This window comes from Trachemys scripta, chromosome 2 (assembly GCF_013100865.1).
Source record: "Trachemys scripta elegans isolate TJP31775 chromosome 2, CAS_Tse_1.0, whole genome shotgun sequence".
Taxonomy (NCBI): domain Eukaryota; kingdom Metazoa; phylum Chordata; order Testudines; family Emydidae; genus Trachemys; species Trachemys scripta.
Window position 1 is genome coordinate 43,566,457 of NC_048299.1, and position 18,177 is coordinate 43,584,633.

General features: G+C 38.7%; 1 protein-coding gene across 7 annotated transcripts in view; it reads left to right on the plus strand.

Annotated features, from left to right (window-relative positions):
- Positions 1 to 18,177, plus strand: part of AKAP9 (A-kinase anchoring protein 9) — a 213,544-nt gene that overhangs the window by 114,108 nt on the left and 81,259 nt on the right. For all 7 annotated transcript variants that reach the window (XM_034760411.1, XM_034760413.1, XM_034760412.1 and 4 more), the window contains 7 exons: positions 846 to 927; positions 1,745 to 1,837; positions 4,237 to 4,608; positions 8,499 to 8,723; positions 11,273 to 11,413; positions 11,867 to 11,970; positions 14,931 to 15,139. In XM_034760411.1, the coding sequence (XP_034616302.1) occupies positions 846 to 927; positions 1,745 to 1,837; positions 4,237 to 4,608; positions 8,499 to 8,723; positions 11,273 to 11,413; positions 11,867 to 11,970; positions 14,931 to 15,139 (1,226 nt within the window). The remainder of the gene's footprint in view (positions 1 to 845; positions 928 to 1,744; positions 1,838 to 4,236; positions 4,609 to 8,498; positions 8,724 to 11,272; positions 11,414 to 11,866; positions 11,971 to 14,930; positions 15,140 to 18,177) is intronic.

Here is an 18,177-nt window from a genome sequence, read left to right on the forward strand (position 1 = left end):
GAATATATACACAGTAGTTACACTTTTAAAAATATCTTTTGTTTTGAAAGAGTCTTTCAGTTTGTGAAAGTGTCCTTATACTTGCAATGGTGAATACTGGTAGGACTGATAATATCTCTCAAACTTGTAGAAATTTTTTAAGTGTGATTACTGTATGTATTTGGTAAGTTTTGTGACCTGCTTCCCTGGTCACTAAGTAGCATGGATAGAAAACATAGAATGGAGGTGGGAATGACATATTTAGGTTTGCCTAGAGTAGCAAAATGTTTGGAGATGCTTCTGGTCCCATTTCACCAAACTTTATTGATTTTGAGTGGAATTTTAAAAAGTGCCTACATGACTTAAAACGATAGGTCCCACTGAGATCAAGAGGATTTGTGTTCCTAAGTCGCTTAGGGTCTTTCAAATATCCCAACTTCTATGTTTAAGCTTAAATTGTCAAATTGTGTAGTAACTAATGTGCATAACTAAGTTTTTATTTTCATTACCTTTATCCTCCATCTCCCCTTTGCTCTTCTTGTTCGTCACATTCACTTATTTATTGTTTCAAATTAGACTGTAAAGTCTTTGGGCAGAGGCTCTGTTTAGCTTTGTGTTTACACAACATTTTTCTCAATGGGGCTGATACTGACTGGGGCATTTGGGCATTACTGCAATACAAATAATAAATAGTAATCATCACTTTGCATACTATTAAAAGAGTACCACAGAATTTGTGTCATGTAAAATGTGTGTCCTCTGTCACTAGTTTAATTTTTTCTTATATAATTGGCTAGAGGTATTGGGAAACTGAAATGAATATCTTGCAATATTAATCTTTTTCCCATCTTTCTTTTACATTTTAGTATATCTTCAAAGTCACAGGGAAACTCTAAAGATGTCATGCAGAAAATGCCACAAACTGAAAGTACAGATACGGCAGTAGAGGTACTATATAATTCAGTTTGTTTATCAACAATATTATGTGTTTTCAGCATAATTTAAGTACCTTGGGATATAAATATTTACACTTCAACAAGACATCATTGAAATTTGGGAATAATGTTTTGGAGTAATAAACAAATGATGATGATAATCTCAGTAGTTATATCATATGTTTGGAAGTGAAACATGAACATCAGTTCAGACCATGCTCAAGAAAAAATGAAAATCTCATTTAAGTTTTTACAAAACATATAAAAGAAAATGTGTGTGTCATACAAATTATGATGAGCAATAATCTTAGTTTTCATTTAAAAAATTTCTAGCCCTGGTTGCAGAAGAAATTTTGAAAATTTAATTCTTAAAGGCTCAAACAGACAGCAAATAAAAAAATTCAAAACTTTTAAGCCACCCTTAATATTTGTTGAGACCAGACTCATGATTTTTGAACTTTTGGGATTGGCAGTACTGTATTTCAGACTTGTTTGTAAGGCTCTGTGACCTAGTCATGTCCCTTCTGCCCTTACCCTGGCTTGTATGCTTCTGAGGGTGCAAACAGTGCTGGAGAACTGAACCACCACTTCAGCTATTGCAATTTTAGCTTATGTATCTGATTTTGGAGCCGCAGTAAAGAAAATTCCCTTTCCCAACTCTTTTTCTTCATGGACCAAGATTACTTAAACTAATTTACAGGTAACCTTAAAAAAAAAAAAAAAAAAAAAAAAAAAAGGTTTAGAAAATTCAGTATCCTAGCTGAAACTTGTAGAATTGAGAAAGTAAAAGCAAGAAACCATAAATTAATATTTCATATTTTTTCTTACAGTTTCCTAGTGAAATGGAATCAAAAGGTGATATGGACATTATTCAGCTGTTGGAAAAACAGTACCAAGAAAGATTAGAAGAAGAAACAGCTAAGGTATAACTTTATAGTAACAACTTTTTATGCATGTATAATATGGTTTTATTTACTGTTTGTTACTGTTCAGAAAATTACAGAACAAATATATTGTAATATTTATATTTATTTATGGGAAACTATCTTGTTCTGATTCTGAACAAGGAAGAATCTTTCAAAGCCTGTAGGGAACACTGTGCTTTTGACACAAGCTTAACGTGATAAGTGGGCCCATACTAACCCGCTTTATTTTTCTTTTCTCACTCATTCCTAAGCATACATTAGTTAATCCTTTTATTTTCTTAACCAATACCCATCTTCCACGGGGTCCTGCCCCTAAAATCTTCTGTATAACCCTCTCAAAATCTTCTCTGTAGAAAGAAGAGCAACTTAATCAGTCTAATCCAATTTTTTTGAAAGAGGTATCTGATTAGAGTTGACTGGAAGCGCTTAGCTAAGTTTAGAAGATTTGGCTGCTTACCTGGTTTGTTCCATTTTTATTAATTTTTATTTTTATAAAAGGAGAAGAGAACTGATTAACTTTTCTGTATATATGTACAATGTGAATACATTTTCTCCTTGTGGACCAATTGACTGTATTTTCATTAGAGAGACAATGTGGGTGAGGTAATATCTTTTAGTGGACCAACTTCTGTTGATAGAAGAGATACAAGCTTTTGAGCCACAAACAGCTCTTCTTTAGCTCTGGGAGAGAGACTCCGAGCATCACAGCTAAATGTAAGGTGGAGCAGATTGTTTAGCATAAGTAGAGCCCTGCAAATCCACAGTTATCCACTTATATCCATGGATATCTGCATCCATGGATACAGATGTGGTTGTATTGTTTATCATCTTTGTGAATCAGATGCAGATCCAAATTTTTATATCGGCACAGGCAGTGCTTAATTTGTGCTGCGGCTTGCCAGGGCTGAGTCTTGGCACCTCTCGGTATAGCAGGTCATAGCCCCAGCACTGACTTACTCCTTTGAGTCTGTCAGCTCCCGCATGCAGGGAGGCTGCAGCTCCAGCTGTTACTTCCTGGCACGGGGAGGCTGCCGCTCCAGCTGCAGTGTTTAATTTGTGCCAGGGCTTGCTAAGGCTGAGCCCTGACACTTCTTTCATTACAAATTAAGCATTATGGGCAGGGCTCTAACAGTGAGATAGGGTTCGGGTGCTGGTGTGGATGCAGATACTTATAAAAAGTGGAGTGCAGCCCACGGGTCAGATACAAGTTAATTATCACAGAAGCACATTGGATACGGATCCAAATTTTTGTATCCACACAGGGTTCTAAGTATAAGTAGTTAGCACATATTCTAAGGTACTATTCAAGGTACAGTGGCCTGTTAACATCTCTGTAGTCTAAGGACAAAAGAGAGTGTTAGTAGGTTATAGATTGTTGTAATAAGCCATAAGTCCAGTGTCTCTGTTCAGTCCATGATTTTTGATGTCTAGCAGAGTTATGAACATAAGCTCCCAGGTTTGTCTTTTGAAAATATTATGCAGGTTTCCTTTGAGAATGAGGTCTCTATTGGAGATTGTATAAAGAACTTAAATGGGACATTTTACAGAAAGCCACTTTACCTAGTTGATGTCTAGGAAAACATCTGCAACTATAACAAAAGGTTTTGAAGAAAGTAGCAAGACTGATTTTTCAGTCCTCATATCCTTTAAGTGTCTGGATCTTCATTCAGCCAAACTGTCTTATCCTCACCATTAGAAATTATTTATGAAAATCAGGAAGGGTAAGGGATTGAATGTCTTGCTACTTTCTTCAAAACCTGTTGTTATAGTTGCAGATATTTTCTTAGACATCAACTAGGTTAAGTAGCTTTCTGTAAAATGTGAAATGTCCCCATTTAAGTTCTTTATACAATCTCCACTATGTCAGCTTTGTCATACTTCTGATGAAAAGAAATATCTCTCATCATTGCAGAATTTATTTTCTGTTCTTGTACTCTCCATAATTACATGAAGGTTATAATGAAAAAATGATCCATCTCCTTTCATTATGAGACAGCATAAATAGAAAAAAAAAACAACAAGGAGGTGGGAAATCACTCAGTGAGATTAATAGGAGATAAATATGGAACTAAAAAAGTAACTTCTCATATGGTTTGTAGTCATCCAGTGGAATTCAGGCAATGGGAGGTTATAGAGTCAAATACTATAGATTGACTTTCTTTTAAAGTACTAGATAGTTGTATTCCCAATAATATATCTGACTTTAGAATAGCTTATTTAAAAATACAAATATTATTTGCTAACTGTGTTGCTTTTTTACCTTTTAAATGTATTTATTTCCATGTAAAATGGATTTATTCATTTATTCATATTATTGATGGGTAGCAACTAGTTTTCTTCTGCAGTAGTAGATGCTGCTATGTATGAACGTCTAAAGGTTATTTTTATTTTTTCAGGTTATTGTGTCAATGAGTGTAGCATTTGCCCAACAGACTGAACTGGCAAGAATGGCTAGACAAGAGGAAGAATCAGCACAAACACAAATTGTTCATAAAAAGGAAAAATGTTTTGAAAGTAGGAAGAAGTGCACCGAAGATGAGTTAGACAGCCATCTTAGTAAGGAGAAGAAAGCAGACATTAAACATGCAGAAGAATTTAAACCACTTAGCAAGGAGCTGAGTGAAGAGTCCAGTGAGATTTCTTCTCTTGAAGAACAACTTGAATCAAGTGTTAATCCTGGTTACATACTAGAACTGAGCAAGAATGAAATAAGTTTTCCAGTATTACCTTTCTCCCATGACAAAGAGCTTGCAGTGAAGGAAATATCAGTAAGTAAATAAACATCCACCTGAGAAAATCTTTTGCTTTCCCCCCCCAGTACTACTAGGTAATTTAGGCCTAAACTGGTGGGGTTTTAAAAAATTGCAAATGGCAAAGAGTTAATTTTACCAGAAATGTTATGATTTATTTTAGTATTTTGAAAATTCATATTTTATTTAGCAACTTGTGTGCTGTATTTTAACCCAAATATTGTAGTATTACACTAATGCATGAGAATTGGAACATAAAACTGAATATACTGAAAATGACTAATCCATTTTCATGATCAAAGTTTGTGAAAAGCAAAAAAGAAAGAATGGCATAAACAGTGAAAAATAAGCTTGATTTTTAAAAATTATTTTAATAGAAATAAATAAGTCTTACTAGTGACGCATGAAAACTATATAAAGGGCATAAAATTGTATAAATGTATTATTTTAACCCACCTTCTTGATATATAGGGGACAGCATCTGAAAGGATAAAAGCGATAGCTAAAATATATTATTTTTAATCTCTGGGGGAGGAGAGGTATGTACAGAATGTACACCATTCAATCCTAATAGCCAGGCATTTGGCAATTTATAAAGTGAGATGGGGAAGTTTTTACCCTGTTGTGTTTACAGGGCTACTGCAGCTCAGTGACAAAGATAGGTTACTCAATTCGTTCCCTTCTGAAAGAGATAAGATGGTAAGATACACAAAGCTGAAGGGCCTCTGGCCCATGTTATGCTCACTCATTATGTGCCGCCCTCACATATGGATCCTCTGTAGAGTGGAGCTACACACAGTGTAGGAGGGTGCATATCTTTTACTGCCCCCTCAGACTGTGTCCCTTCTCCTGCTTAAATAGCAAAACCATCCTGGTCTACTTCTTTTTGGTATCATGGAGGCAGAGGCAGTATATGTCTGGGCAGGGGCGGCTCTATGTATTTTGCTGCCCCAAGCACGGCAGTGAGGAAGCCTTCGGCAGCATGCCTGCGGGAGGTCCGCCAGCCCCACGCCTTTGGCGTACCCGCCGCTGAATTGCTGCCGAAGCCGCAGGACCCGGCGGACCTCCTGCAGGCATGCCACCGAAGGCAGCCGACTGCCGCCCTCATGGCGACTGGCAGGCTGCCTCCCGCGGCTTGCCACCCTGGGCATGTGCTTGGTGCACTGGTGCCTGGAACCACCTCTGTGTCCGGGGCAAACTGAAATAAATATATGGAAAAACTGATACCTGGAAAATGTTCATAACAAAAGGTTAAGTTATGTCTGTAACAGAAATTTCCGCCAGACTCCCTGTACACAATCCACTTTTAAGTAACTAAACATGGACTATGATGTTAAAAGTTTCATTTTTCCCATTTTTTATAATATTTTCATTAATCTAGATTTAATTAAAATTCTATGTTCTCTTTCCTTTGTACAGTGGGGAGCTCATTAGGTTCAGTTTTAGGGGACGGTTAGCACCACTGACTAGTGAGAAATCTTGACAATTAAAAATTGGCTGGAGTTATTTCCACCTCTTTTTTTTACAACAGAGATTACAATGTCATGATAGTGAGTCCTCTGAATACTATATATCAGGGAAAAAGAGACGGGGGAAAAAATAAATGTATTTAACAATGATTCTCTAGTTGCAAAGCATTATATAGGTGGAATTATAATTAATCTAAATTTTGCATTTCTAATAAGTAACCCTTCCATCTACCCTCTTCAGAAAGGAACCAGTGAAACTTAGCTAGCCTAGTCTTCATTAAAATCTTATGGCAATGTATATATATTTTGAGTGGAAGGATTCTCATATATTTATCCATAACTGGATTCAGATCTAATAATTTTTTATAGAGTAGTGAGTTTTGTTTCTTTGGAAACTGTGTTTTGAGATTATTTGAAATGCTTAAAGTTCTAAACACATTTGCGTTATATATTCTACTTGTAAAGGTATGTATTTGCAGAAAAGAGCTTCTGAAATTCATATTTTTACAAAGATCATGACCTAAAGAGAATAAAATTGGAATTGTAAAATGCACTCTTCCATATATAATTTTTAAATAACATGAAATGTGCATGATCGACTCTTGTTATAAGTGCACATTATCTATATTCTAATATCTGTTGAACGTAGAATGTGCATTTTCAAATACTAATTTATCACTATAAACAACACTGTACAATAGGAGAACTCATCCAAACAAATACTTTAGACACTGATCCATGCAAATAACTGATGTTTTGGTTTGCTGGCAGTTCCAAAAAATTGGGGAAAATATTGTTTCAGGTCAACCCAAAACCTAAATTTATTAGAATTATCAATGAATAGAAAAATGAGAAAAAAATGTTTTGGGTCAAACAAAACATTTTGTTCAAAATGAAGGATTTGGTTTTAATAGATCTGGTATCTATAACTGTATTTTTTAATAAAAGCAAAGAAAATGAAGGACTATATTTACAAGGGGACTTAGGCACCACTCACAAAATGGAGAAGGAGGCTCCCAATAACCCAGAGGGAAGGGCACTCATATAGGAGACCCAAGTTCAAATCACTGCTGTTGAGCAGGGACTTCAAACCCAGGTTTCCCTTATTCGTGGTGAGTAACCACTAGGCTATTCGCTATTCTGTAATGGTTCTCTCTTAGTCTCTTCTGTTGAAGCTGTTGCACTTTGTGTAAAATACTTAAACATTCATTGGACCAGAGAGTGGTAATGACTCTATAGCCTCGTCGCTCGGGCACTCACCTGGGAGTGGGGACTTCTGGGTTCCAGTCCCTGCTCCAATGAAATTAATTGTTTATATAAAGTGGAACAGCTTCAACAGGAGAGTCTGAGAGAGACCCACTTCAGATTAGCCAATACCATTGTTGTTAAGGAACTCACCTGGGATACGTGAGACCTGGGTTCAAGTCCCTAATCATGGGGCTCTTGGATATAAGGAGGGAGGACACCTCCTCCTAATTTTTTTTGGACTGATGCAATTAACTGAAATGGACATGAATTTGCAAAATGTTTTGGTTGAACCAAAAATGCATTTTTCATTGGAAGAAATTTAATTGGAAAAGTCAACAAATTTCACCCATCTATTAAAGGTATAAGAGCACAGGCAGTTTTGTTGCTTGCCTAAACAGAAGACTACAGTACAAAAACAGAGAGATGGGTAGTTGCAATGGGCACATTTCAGAGATAAACAAAAACTGTAACTCGAGTACTTCATGCAAGTAGTAGGCCATATGGATATTTTTCAAGGTTGAATATGAGGAGGCTTTTGAAAATATGAATTGGGGTCTATCCCAGGTATGGAAAAGTGTGTGAGAAAGCACTCTGTCAGAAGTGAGTCACACACACAAAGGGAATAGCTAGGAGGGATGATTTTGGAGAACAAAAGAAGCAGTAGTGGTTATGAGAGGAGAGAGATAGGTAGGAGTTGAGTTGTGAAGTGCTTTGAAACTGAAAAAGAGAATCATTAATTTTATTCAGAAGAAAAAGGGAAGAGAAGAGTAGAGAAAATACAGAAAAATATATGAGATGTGGTCCAAGGAAGGTGATAGATTTGAGAAGAGGAAGATAAAAGTGCAAAGCAGGAGGTTGCAATGAGGAAGGTTGGAGATAAGGGCATGGATATTAATATTACTTGGATAGAGCTTCATATATGAAGTCCCTGCACTCTCTCACCAACCCCAAAATATTAAGCAAAGCTTAATATTTTTCTTTGTTTTGGGACATTACATCACTACATATGTTTACTGTTTCTTAGTTGGGGAGTATGTGATTCTTTAACATTTGGCCTTCCAAGAAGCAGGCAACAAGTTGATTTCTTGGATGATAGCTGTTTTGATTTGTGCAAATATTTTTGAAAAATTGTTTAACCATTTCATACATGTACCTGCATATAAAATGGTAATAACAATTCAAATATTACAGCCCTATCATGAGATGGCAACATCCAGTACAGAAACCTCAGGTCAGCTGTTGCTATATGAAGAGCGTTTGGAAGACATGCGACAGGAACTTGTACGACAATATCAGGAACATCAGCAGGCAACAGAACTCTTGAGACAGGGGCATATGCAGCAAATGGAACGGCAAAAAGAAAATCAAGAGCATCTCCTAGCAGAGCTTGATAGACTTAAAGTTCAATTAGACGAGGTAATGGAGGGTGTGGGGCAATGGCAGGGGCAGAAGAGTGTATTGACAACTGATACTGGCTTTTTTTTTAAAAAAAAGAGTTCTCACCATAATCAGCCCTAAACTGTCATGGACTAGTCTTGGTTGGAGCCTCCAGCAGTTCAACCACCTTATTGTTGCTGGGAAGACGTTTAGCAGCCTGATCTCCTGCCACTATCTGTACAGTGAAGTCTATCAAGTCAAGGGCATGAGGGTTCTGGGGCCAGCTTCCATTAACCAATTTCCCTCAGAGTAAGTGTGGTCCCAGAGGGTTATCATTAATTGACCCACCAGTGATTGTTGTCAGTGGAGTAGTGATCCATTGCTTCTTTTAGTGCCCTGTCCTCACTGCTATCGTTGGCACAGTGTTCCCAGGAATAACTGTTCACTGTCCAAACTTGGATCATCTGTGGAGTGGGGCATTCCAGGAGTGGCCTGCACTGATCCAACCCCCAGTTAGTGTCTCTAATGCCATATTTCTTCCCTCATGCTCCCTTTTATCTCAAGCCAGATGCCCTATCTTGTGGTGTAGAAAGGCAGTCCACACTGGTCTTCCACTGCATAATATGCTGCTTCCACCTGGGTCTCAGGTAAAATGAGAGAGTACCAATTACAGAAGACTCAGTGGTCTGCCTCATTGGACCTGGTGTTGTGGGAGCTGCAAGGAGCTTCCATGCACTGGTCGGCAGAAGGGTTAATATTCCCTAGGGAAGAAATAAACCATTATGAGCAAGAGTGAACTTCCCAGCAGCCAAAAGATGTCCTCCTTGATTCCATTGGGCTGTAAGGAACTTGACTTTGTAAAGTACAAATTAGTTTAGTGGGAAAGGCAAGGGTGTATGTTTACTATATTTTTTTGCAATTCTAAAATATAGCCACCCTAGAATCCAGTGTCCCAAACCCATACAGTCTCCATAAAAGGAATGTTAAAGGAACTCCTCTTAATTATCGGCATCTCAGAAATAAGATTTTATCTCTTACCAGACTAAGAGGACAAAACTCAAAAGAATCCATCCAGTCATACATTCACTGACTCACATATTACATTGACAGTGCATGGATATGTATTTGATGTGTCATCTGAACAATGCAACATTACAAAAATATATGAGAAAATGATGACAGGAGAACTCTAAAGTTCTTCAGTTCTACTCCACTATACTTACAAGGTTGCACCTGACACCTTATGCTCCTCCCATACTAGGTTTTTCTCTATCTACCTTCTGTCTGCTTCATGGGAGGAAAGTGTCATAGTGACCTGCTGTTCCCAAACATTGTGATTGTAGGTAGCTGGTAAGCCTGCTTCTCCTTTCTGCAACTTTAGGGGTGTGGTTGTCAGGCCTGCTTATCCTTTAGCCTATTTCTGGACCTCTTCTTACTCATTGTCCTGGAATTGTTTCTTTGGGGTACCTATATCTTCCCCTCCTCTGCACTGCCTCTTCTATCTCCTTACACTCACATCTATACATTGCGGGAGCTGAAACTTCTAACACTGAGGGGAGAGAGTACTTGTGTGATTTAGGTCATTAACTCCTCTGTTTTAATGTAAAGGATGTTTTTGCCATGAGATTTATGTTAGAATTAATATATAATTATTAAATCAGGAATACTTCTAGCTCCTCTAAATTTGGACCATAGCACTGGAAGGGACCTCCCTGGTCATAAAGTCCAGTCTCCAGTAGGCAAGCCAGTCACTTAATCCAGTTCATAAACTTATCAAGCTCCCTAAAACTAGTTAGGTCACCGGTTCTCAAACTTTAGCAACTCGAGGACCCCCATTTTGATTTAAAAATTTTCACGGATCCCCAAGCCCCCCACTTAGCCCCAGGCCCCACCCCCACTCCACCCCTTCCCTCAAGGCCCCACCTCTTCCCACCCCCGCTACACCCAAGCCCCTCCTCTTCCCTGCCTATTTCCGCCCAGTGTGCAGGAGGCACTGGGAGGGAGCGGGAGGAGTTGATCAACAGGGCCCGCAGACCCCCAGGGGGTCCGTAGACCCCAGTTTGCGAAAGGCTGAGTTAGGTTGTTTGCCCCCCTACTCCTATTGGCATGCTGCGCCAGAGTCTTGCTCCCCTGATTATTAGGAATCTCCTTCCCTGTTTTTACCCTCAGCTGTAATTAGTTTGTTATACTATATTCTTTCACCTTTATGAAGCTCTTTTATAAAAAGGACATATTATCTAGGTAGTCTATCTGCCATCCTAAAAATTATATTACAGTGTTTATATATATTATGATGTTAAACTTGTAACTTCCAGTGTAAATATAGTGCTTTAAAAGAAGTACTTACAGATTTGTATGAAAATCCTAGATATACTTAAGCTACCAACACCACCAATTAGCTCTCAGTTTCAGAAAGCTTTAAATTTGCTTTTAACCACTTAATAAAAGAAGCTGCATTTTCCTGGTGCAAAATATGTTGAGTATTGGAAATGCCAGGAATCACTAATACCAGAAGATTAAAAACCTGCCTAATGTTAAGGTTTTCCTTCTACTATTCATAGTATGCCCTTATGAAATTTCATTTTTAGAGTGTCTCAGTGGAGAATGACAACTTGGTTACAGAGAGAGAGAGAATGCTTTTAGAGGAACTAGAATTGTTAAAGCAACATTCTGTACCCGGAGGAGAGAAGCTGCATTCTGAGCTATGCAACAACAGTACGCAAACACAGGTAAATATGGACTTTGGCTACCTTAGGAGCCATGATATGTAAATACAGTAGGATTTCTTTTGTCTGCTGCCTTATGGGTTGGTTAAATAATGAGGAGGTGGAGTTTAGCTGCCTATCTTTTTTTACTTTAGGTAAACTCAGATTTTAATGTTGCTATAGTAACATCCAACAGAGAACCCAGAAACTGTTTATTTAGCATAACAAACTTCATTTTAACAGGCTCTGGTTTGGATCTGTCATGTTTTTTCCATCTACACATTAATGTGTTTTGTACTTTCCTGGATACTAGCAATTTCATGGAAAGGGATAGTTGTTTTATTTCAAACAAAATGTAATTTTTGCATAAAAGTTTTAATTTCGTAATGTAACCATGTATCAGAATACAATGTTGATTACATCATGACAGGATTTTTGTCTTTTTTGTCCTCTCTGCCTTTGCAAATACTTACTCAGAATGAAAATGAAAGCCAAACTGAATCAAAAGAGTACACCTTTGAGGGTGAAGACGGAGGAGGAAAGCCTGAAGAAATATCTTTGGATATTCTTTCAAAAGAAAGGTATTCAGAGCTTGAACTTGTTAAATCCAGACTTTCTTTAATTCAAAGTTTCTGTATTTATACAATAATTGCAATCAAAAGATTATATTTAGCTTTGTGAATCATATAAGTATCTGATGTATCAGTCATATGCAATAAAAATTTATAAGAAGTCAATATAGAATCCAAACCTGGATGCTTTTTGAGTGAAGCTAAATAATTTGTCACTTTTTTACTATATTATTTGAACGGCTATATTATAAAATTGGATTTTTAAAAAATGGTCTTGAAAATGATGTTCTCAGGCTATTTACTCCAAGTAGTTGAATCAGGCATTTAAAATCATAATCCATTCTTTGGAATTTATAAGGCTACTTCTTGGCTTATGCCACGCATTCCTTACATACTGCTTGGGTTGTGTACTCTACCTGAAACTCAGCCTTTTCTGTCTAGCTATATAATGGCAAATAGGATGTTTTTGATGTTTGCACATTTTCCTATCCATTTCATACACTATATAGGGCAATATATATTTTTACATTGATTTTTGTCAAAGTATCCCAGTGTATCTTTGAATATTCCTTATCTTGAACTTTTTATGTAAACTTTTACAATAAATAAATACAAAGATGCTCACCAGAAACACAGTAGCCTATTTTTCAGTGTCATTATGTAATTTTAAATATTTCTTATACTACATGGCATAACTTAGGAATTTTCAAAAAATATCATCTGCGTAATTTAACTATTTTTTTTTGTGCACAATTTTTGCTGTTCATTTTATATTAAGCTACCAATATAATAGTCTTACAAAACCTCCACAAATTATTGTCATAAAGTCAAAGGTTGCATTTTAAACATAAATTCATCTTGAGTTATGTCATTTTCCTCATCTCTAATTTCTGACTTCCAACCCTGCCACATTCTCCCAATCTCCTTCATCAGCCTGCATGTGGAATCTTGGCCTCTTAAGGTGTTGGCTTCCCATCATTATGAAGCACTGTAATTCTTTGAAAAAATGAAGTGTATGAAATATAGTTAGTATACTGTACTGATATAAATAAACTAATGTTTATTTTATAATTATGTAGCCATCATATATAGATGAACAGACTGATGTGGTCTATATTTAAAAAGTACATGTTTCCAGTGCAAAATAAAATCAATAATTGTGCTGCTTTATTATCATCACATATTATCATAGATGGACAATAATATTTATTTTCATGTTGTCCAAGTTCTTCCACTAGCAATTTTATTTTTTCTCATGTGAAGAACCTCTAAGACAGTGGCTTTCAATCTGTGGCCCATGGACCCCTGAGGGCTCTGCAAACTATGTCTAAGATTTCCAAAAGGGTCCGCACCTCCATTCAAAAATTTTTGCGGGTCCACAAATGAAAAAAGTTTGAAAACCACTGCTCTAAGAGACTCAAACTATAAGCATGACCTTTAATAACTTTTATAGTTCTGCTTTTTAAAGTGATTATACAAATACTCTACTTACTTTACTCTGTAAATCTACTCCTGGGGTAAAATACTGGCCCCAATTAAATCAATGGCAAAGTGAGGCCCCATTGATTTCAACGAGGTTAGGATTTAATTCACCCCTTCTGTGTGTTCTGAGTCATAGTTGGTTAATTTAATGACAAAAATAAATGTTGATTGTTTTTAACTCCTAATAGCACTGCTGAGCTAACACAGACGTGGATGAGTACAAAGGGAAAGGACCCAGCTTGACTGGTTTTGGAAGGGTTGGTTTTGAAGGAATGGTAGAAAAAATGTAGTTTTACTTGTAAACTAAGAAATTTGTTAAGGAAACCTGTGGTTCTTGACACACATGGTGTCTCAAAATGTCAGTTTTAATAGTCATTTTTCAGAACAGGACTGTACTTTAAAGAAGTCCCTTTCTGGTTGACCTTGTGCTCATGGAACTGCCCAGTGTTTAAAATGTTGCTGCTGGGTCCCATACTATTCATCCAAAAGGACTGTAACCTGCCTGTGAAAGAGTGGAGTAGTGGATATGAAAAGTAGCTTCCATTAATCCTTACTTCATTGTCAATGAACCATTGTGGTATATCAGCCTTCTGACGTACAACTCCACATGGAATAGGATTTTTTTTTTAAAAATTGTTTGCATTTGGCCTGTCAAAGCCTATTTCAATGGGTGGGGAAGAAAGACTGTTGGGGAGAAGACAAAGTTCACTTTTATTAAACGATAACAAATTTTTTTTTTTTAAGAGACTGAAGTTTTGTGATTTTTACAGAACTGGTATGAAGTTACATTTCACTCTGTCTTATGGACATCGTCAATAACTTTGCACAGAACTTAATACAAATTCTACTTTAATGTTACCCTGCTTTGCAAAGGACAAAATTTATGGTTTATCTTTTTTGGTAATATTAGCCAAAAGTACTTTGTCTGAAGTCCATATCATTGTTGAGCCAATGTGACATGTGTAGGCTAGTAAGAAGCAGTAGTTTCAGACACTAGAAGCATCCTAAAGGGTCCACATTCCTAGACACAAATATTCAAGTTGGATAATTCTGCATTGTTTTCACTAGGCGCACTATCCATGTAGTCTTTACTTGTGTTCTACAGAGCAATAGTGCATCACTGGCCAATACATATGAAACCCGATAAGGAGGAAGGGCTTATAGTGGAAATGCTGACAAACATGACAACGCTATCTGTATTTAAAAAAGGAATTACTAGGAAATTTTTCCTCAAAATTGTAACTTTCCGTAGTTATTTAATATAACAATATGTAATATTTTTAATTGATTGACTATGGACTAATATAGATGTGCTAATGTGGCATTTATGTGACTTATGTACTTTGCTATCTTAAAACCAAATCCTAGTACCACTGAATCAATAGCAAAACTTTCATAGTCTTCAGTGGGACCTGGATTTGGCCCCACAAAATAGAAAGTGAGGGGAAAATTTTTTTGATTAGTTTCTATTTCATCTGTACGTACAGGCATACTCTACAGACGGCTAATAACAGACTCCTGAAGATTCTGTTAGAGGTTGTGAAGACAACTGTAGCTGTAGAAGAAACAATTGGTCTTCATGTCCTTGGATTACTGGATAGACCTGGGAAAGACCCTCTTTCTTCTAAAACTGTCCTATGGGAGGTGGAGGCAGAGCAGTCAGTAAAGCCCTGTGTCCATGTGGGATTTGAAAAAGGTACTGGTGTTTACTTCTAATTTCATATCATGTAGAAGCCATGTAATGTGCCAGGACTTTTTACTTGAAAAGTAAGATTTTTTAACTCATGGTAATTTAAAGGGCAGGTATATTTAAAAAAAAAGAAAAGAAAGAAGTGTGTGAATATACATGGCAGCTCCATTTGATATCCATCATTAACAACCAGCACCTGATTAACTATTGCAAATTCTTAGGCACTTGCTGAGGGGTAAATTGTACCTTTGCTACAAGTTCTGTGTATGTGGCAGCATATAGCTGCCCTGCCCCAGGAGCAGACCAGGAAACAGATATATCTTGTGCTAGCTCTATACCTGGTGCTGTGAACATCTGCTGGCACATTGGTGGGATTGGGGGTGCAAGATGGATTAAGGCACAGCCCGCTTCCCACATACCTGTAGAAAAGGGAGAGTAATGGATCTGCAGAGGCTTCTTTCCCCAAGCTGCTACCCATGGTGGAGGTAGCCAGTGCTAGAGGGAAAAGGAGCGCCCTGGATGGGCACAAAGGATAGGTAGCAATCTAGCCAGAAAATAACATTTTATTATATGTGCCTATACTTAAGTGGAGTCTTAGTTTCTTCAGTGGATGTCACCGGAAAAAAGTAGTAACCATTAAAAATCACAAAATTTCCATTTTAGGAAAATGTATACTATAGAGTGGTTACTCAAATGGTAAATAAAGATGTATAGTATTTACTGTTTCTATTCTGTGTTTATACTTTTTAATAGTTTCTATTTTCCACCCCCCTGTAGCCTTAAATCGATGTCAAGTTACATCTTGGAACAATTTATAACAAGTTTATAAAGTCTGAGGTAATTTGAGACTGGCACCTTCTCACAACTGAAACACAGTGAAATCTTTCTTAAGTGACCACTCAAAGTGCTGTTTAAGAGAAGTAGTCATCTAGTGCAGGTGAAGGAGAATTGTATTGGTACATAATGTCTTTGGGGATTCTTTGAGATGAACTCTTAAGAGTACATGAGCATAAACGTTCTAACTTGTTACAAATAATACTCTAATAAGGGTGGTCTGTCTCCTGCCCTCATTCCTTCTCCATGAGCGATGAGCACCAATGGTGCCCCTACTGCCTGGGCAAGATGCATATCTTGGCAAGCTACACTAACTGTAAGTCCTTTCCACCCAGAATCAAACATGCCTGTGAGCTCTGCCTCTGCAAACACCTTATGGAGGAGGCAATGAGGCCCCAAGCACACTCAGAACCTGGCCTGGGAGAGCCCCCTGTACATTGGCCACCGCCAACCACAAGTGCCCCTCCGAGCACCACTCATGGTGCAGAACCGCCAGCACTGAAGCACAAAGACAAGCCCCATCATGAAAGCAAGAAGCACAAGAGACACAAGAGTAGGTCCCATACCGGACTGCTCATAAACTCAGCATTCCCTCCATGAGTCACACCCAGTCAGATGAGACGTTGCATGCAGATCCCACAGGAGTGCCACCAAAGGCCCCCTCGGCTGGAGGGTAAAGCCAAGCGAAAGCGGGATCCATCATTACCATCAGTCACCCTTATACTGAAGCATTCAGACTACCTGGCTGCTAGCATGACACCAACGGTTCCATCTCACTTACAGGATAGACCAACTCTGCCAACTTCACTGGGTCCCTTTGGAGTGTCAATGGGTGTCCCATGGACCCCTGGCCACACTGAGACATTCCTCACAGTGGAGGAGATGATTCTACCATATCTACAGTCTCCACTTCTCTTCGGCCCTGCTCTTATCCAGGACACTACCACATTTGAATGTGAACCTTTGCTCCTCCTGCAAGAGAAGCCATCTCTCGTGCGCTGCACTGTAGCCCTCCAACACCAATGGTCTTGCCACTGATGGAACCATCCTCTGACTCCAAGGAGTTCTGGGACACGGCACCACCACCATCCCCATTGCCACACAGAGCCCAGACATACATCTCAGACCTCCTTATCCTCCTGTTTACGACCTACCAGGGATGCCTGGTACTGCTTCCCAGGGGGCTCGCCCAGACCAATGGACCCCTCATTCTGGCCCTATAGGGGGCCCTACGACTCGTACAAAAGGCGTCTGGAGTCATCCTAAGGGTCCTGCCGGGCTACCCCTGTACACCCTCTTGCACTGTTGGTGTACAAAAAGGAGGACATCAAGTCAGTACTGCCGGTCCCAACCGGAGCTCCTTGTCACTGAAGGAGGCAATCATCCCCCTTCTGCTCTCTCTGCCAGATCATCACCAGCAGTATCAAGACCTGCTGCAGAGGGTGGCCACAGACCTGCAGATTCCATTGGAGGAAGTCCAGGATCCACAACACTGACTCCTGGACATTCTCCAACCACAAGGACCTTCAAGAATGGTGCTCCCAATAAACAAGGCCATCCTAGAACCAGCTCAATCAGTGTGGCACACACCAGCCTTGTGCGCCCCCACACCGAAGAGAGCAGAGAGAGGATATTTTATGCCAGCTAAAGGGACTTTTTTTTATTTACGCACCCGATTCCCAAATCCCTGGTCATCCAGGTGGCTGCTTATCCCTCCCACCAACCAATTCTTCAACAGGAAGCAAACTCTGTAATCCTTAAGGGTGCAATAGAGTGCATCCCTCCCCAATACTAGGGGAGAAGCTTTTATTCACCACACTTCCTCATCCTGAAAAATGATGCTGGACAGCATCCCTTGCTCAATCTCTAACTACTAGATAAGTTTATCAGGAAGTCCTAGTTTTGGATGATAACACTGGCATTGATCATCTCCTCCCTCCATCAGGGAGCATGGTTCGTGGCTCTCGACACAGAAGATGCTTACTTCCGTGTGGACATCCACCTGTCGCATTTCAGGATAGGGCACCAACACTTGCAATCTCAGGTCCTCTCGTTCGGCATTGCAACAGCACCACAAGTATTCATGAAGGTCTTTGCGGTGGTAGTGGCCCAGAGGAGGCACCTAGGATACTCAGTATTCCCCTACCTGGATGACTGGCTCCTCATGATGCACTTGCAGCAGAAAGCTCTGTCTGCAATCCATTGTCTTC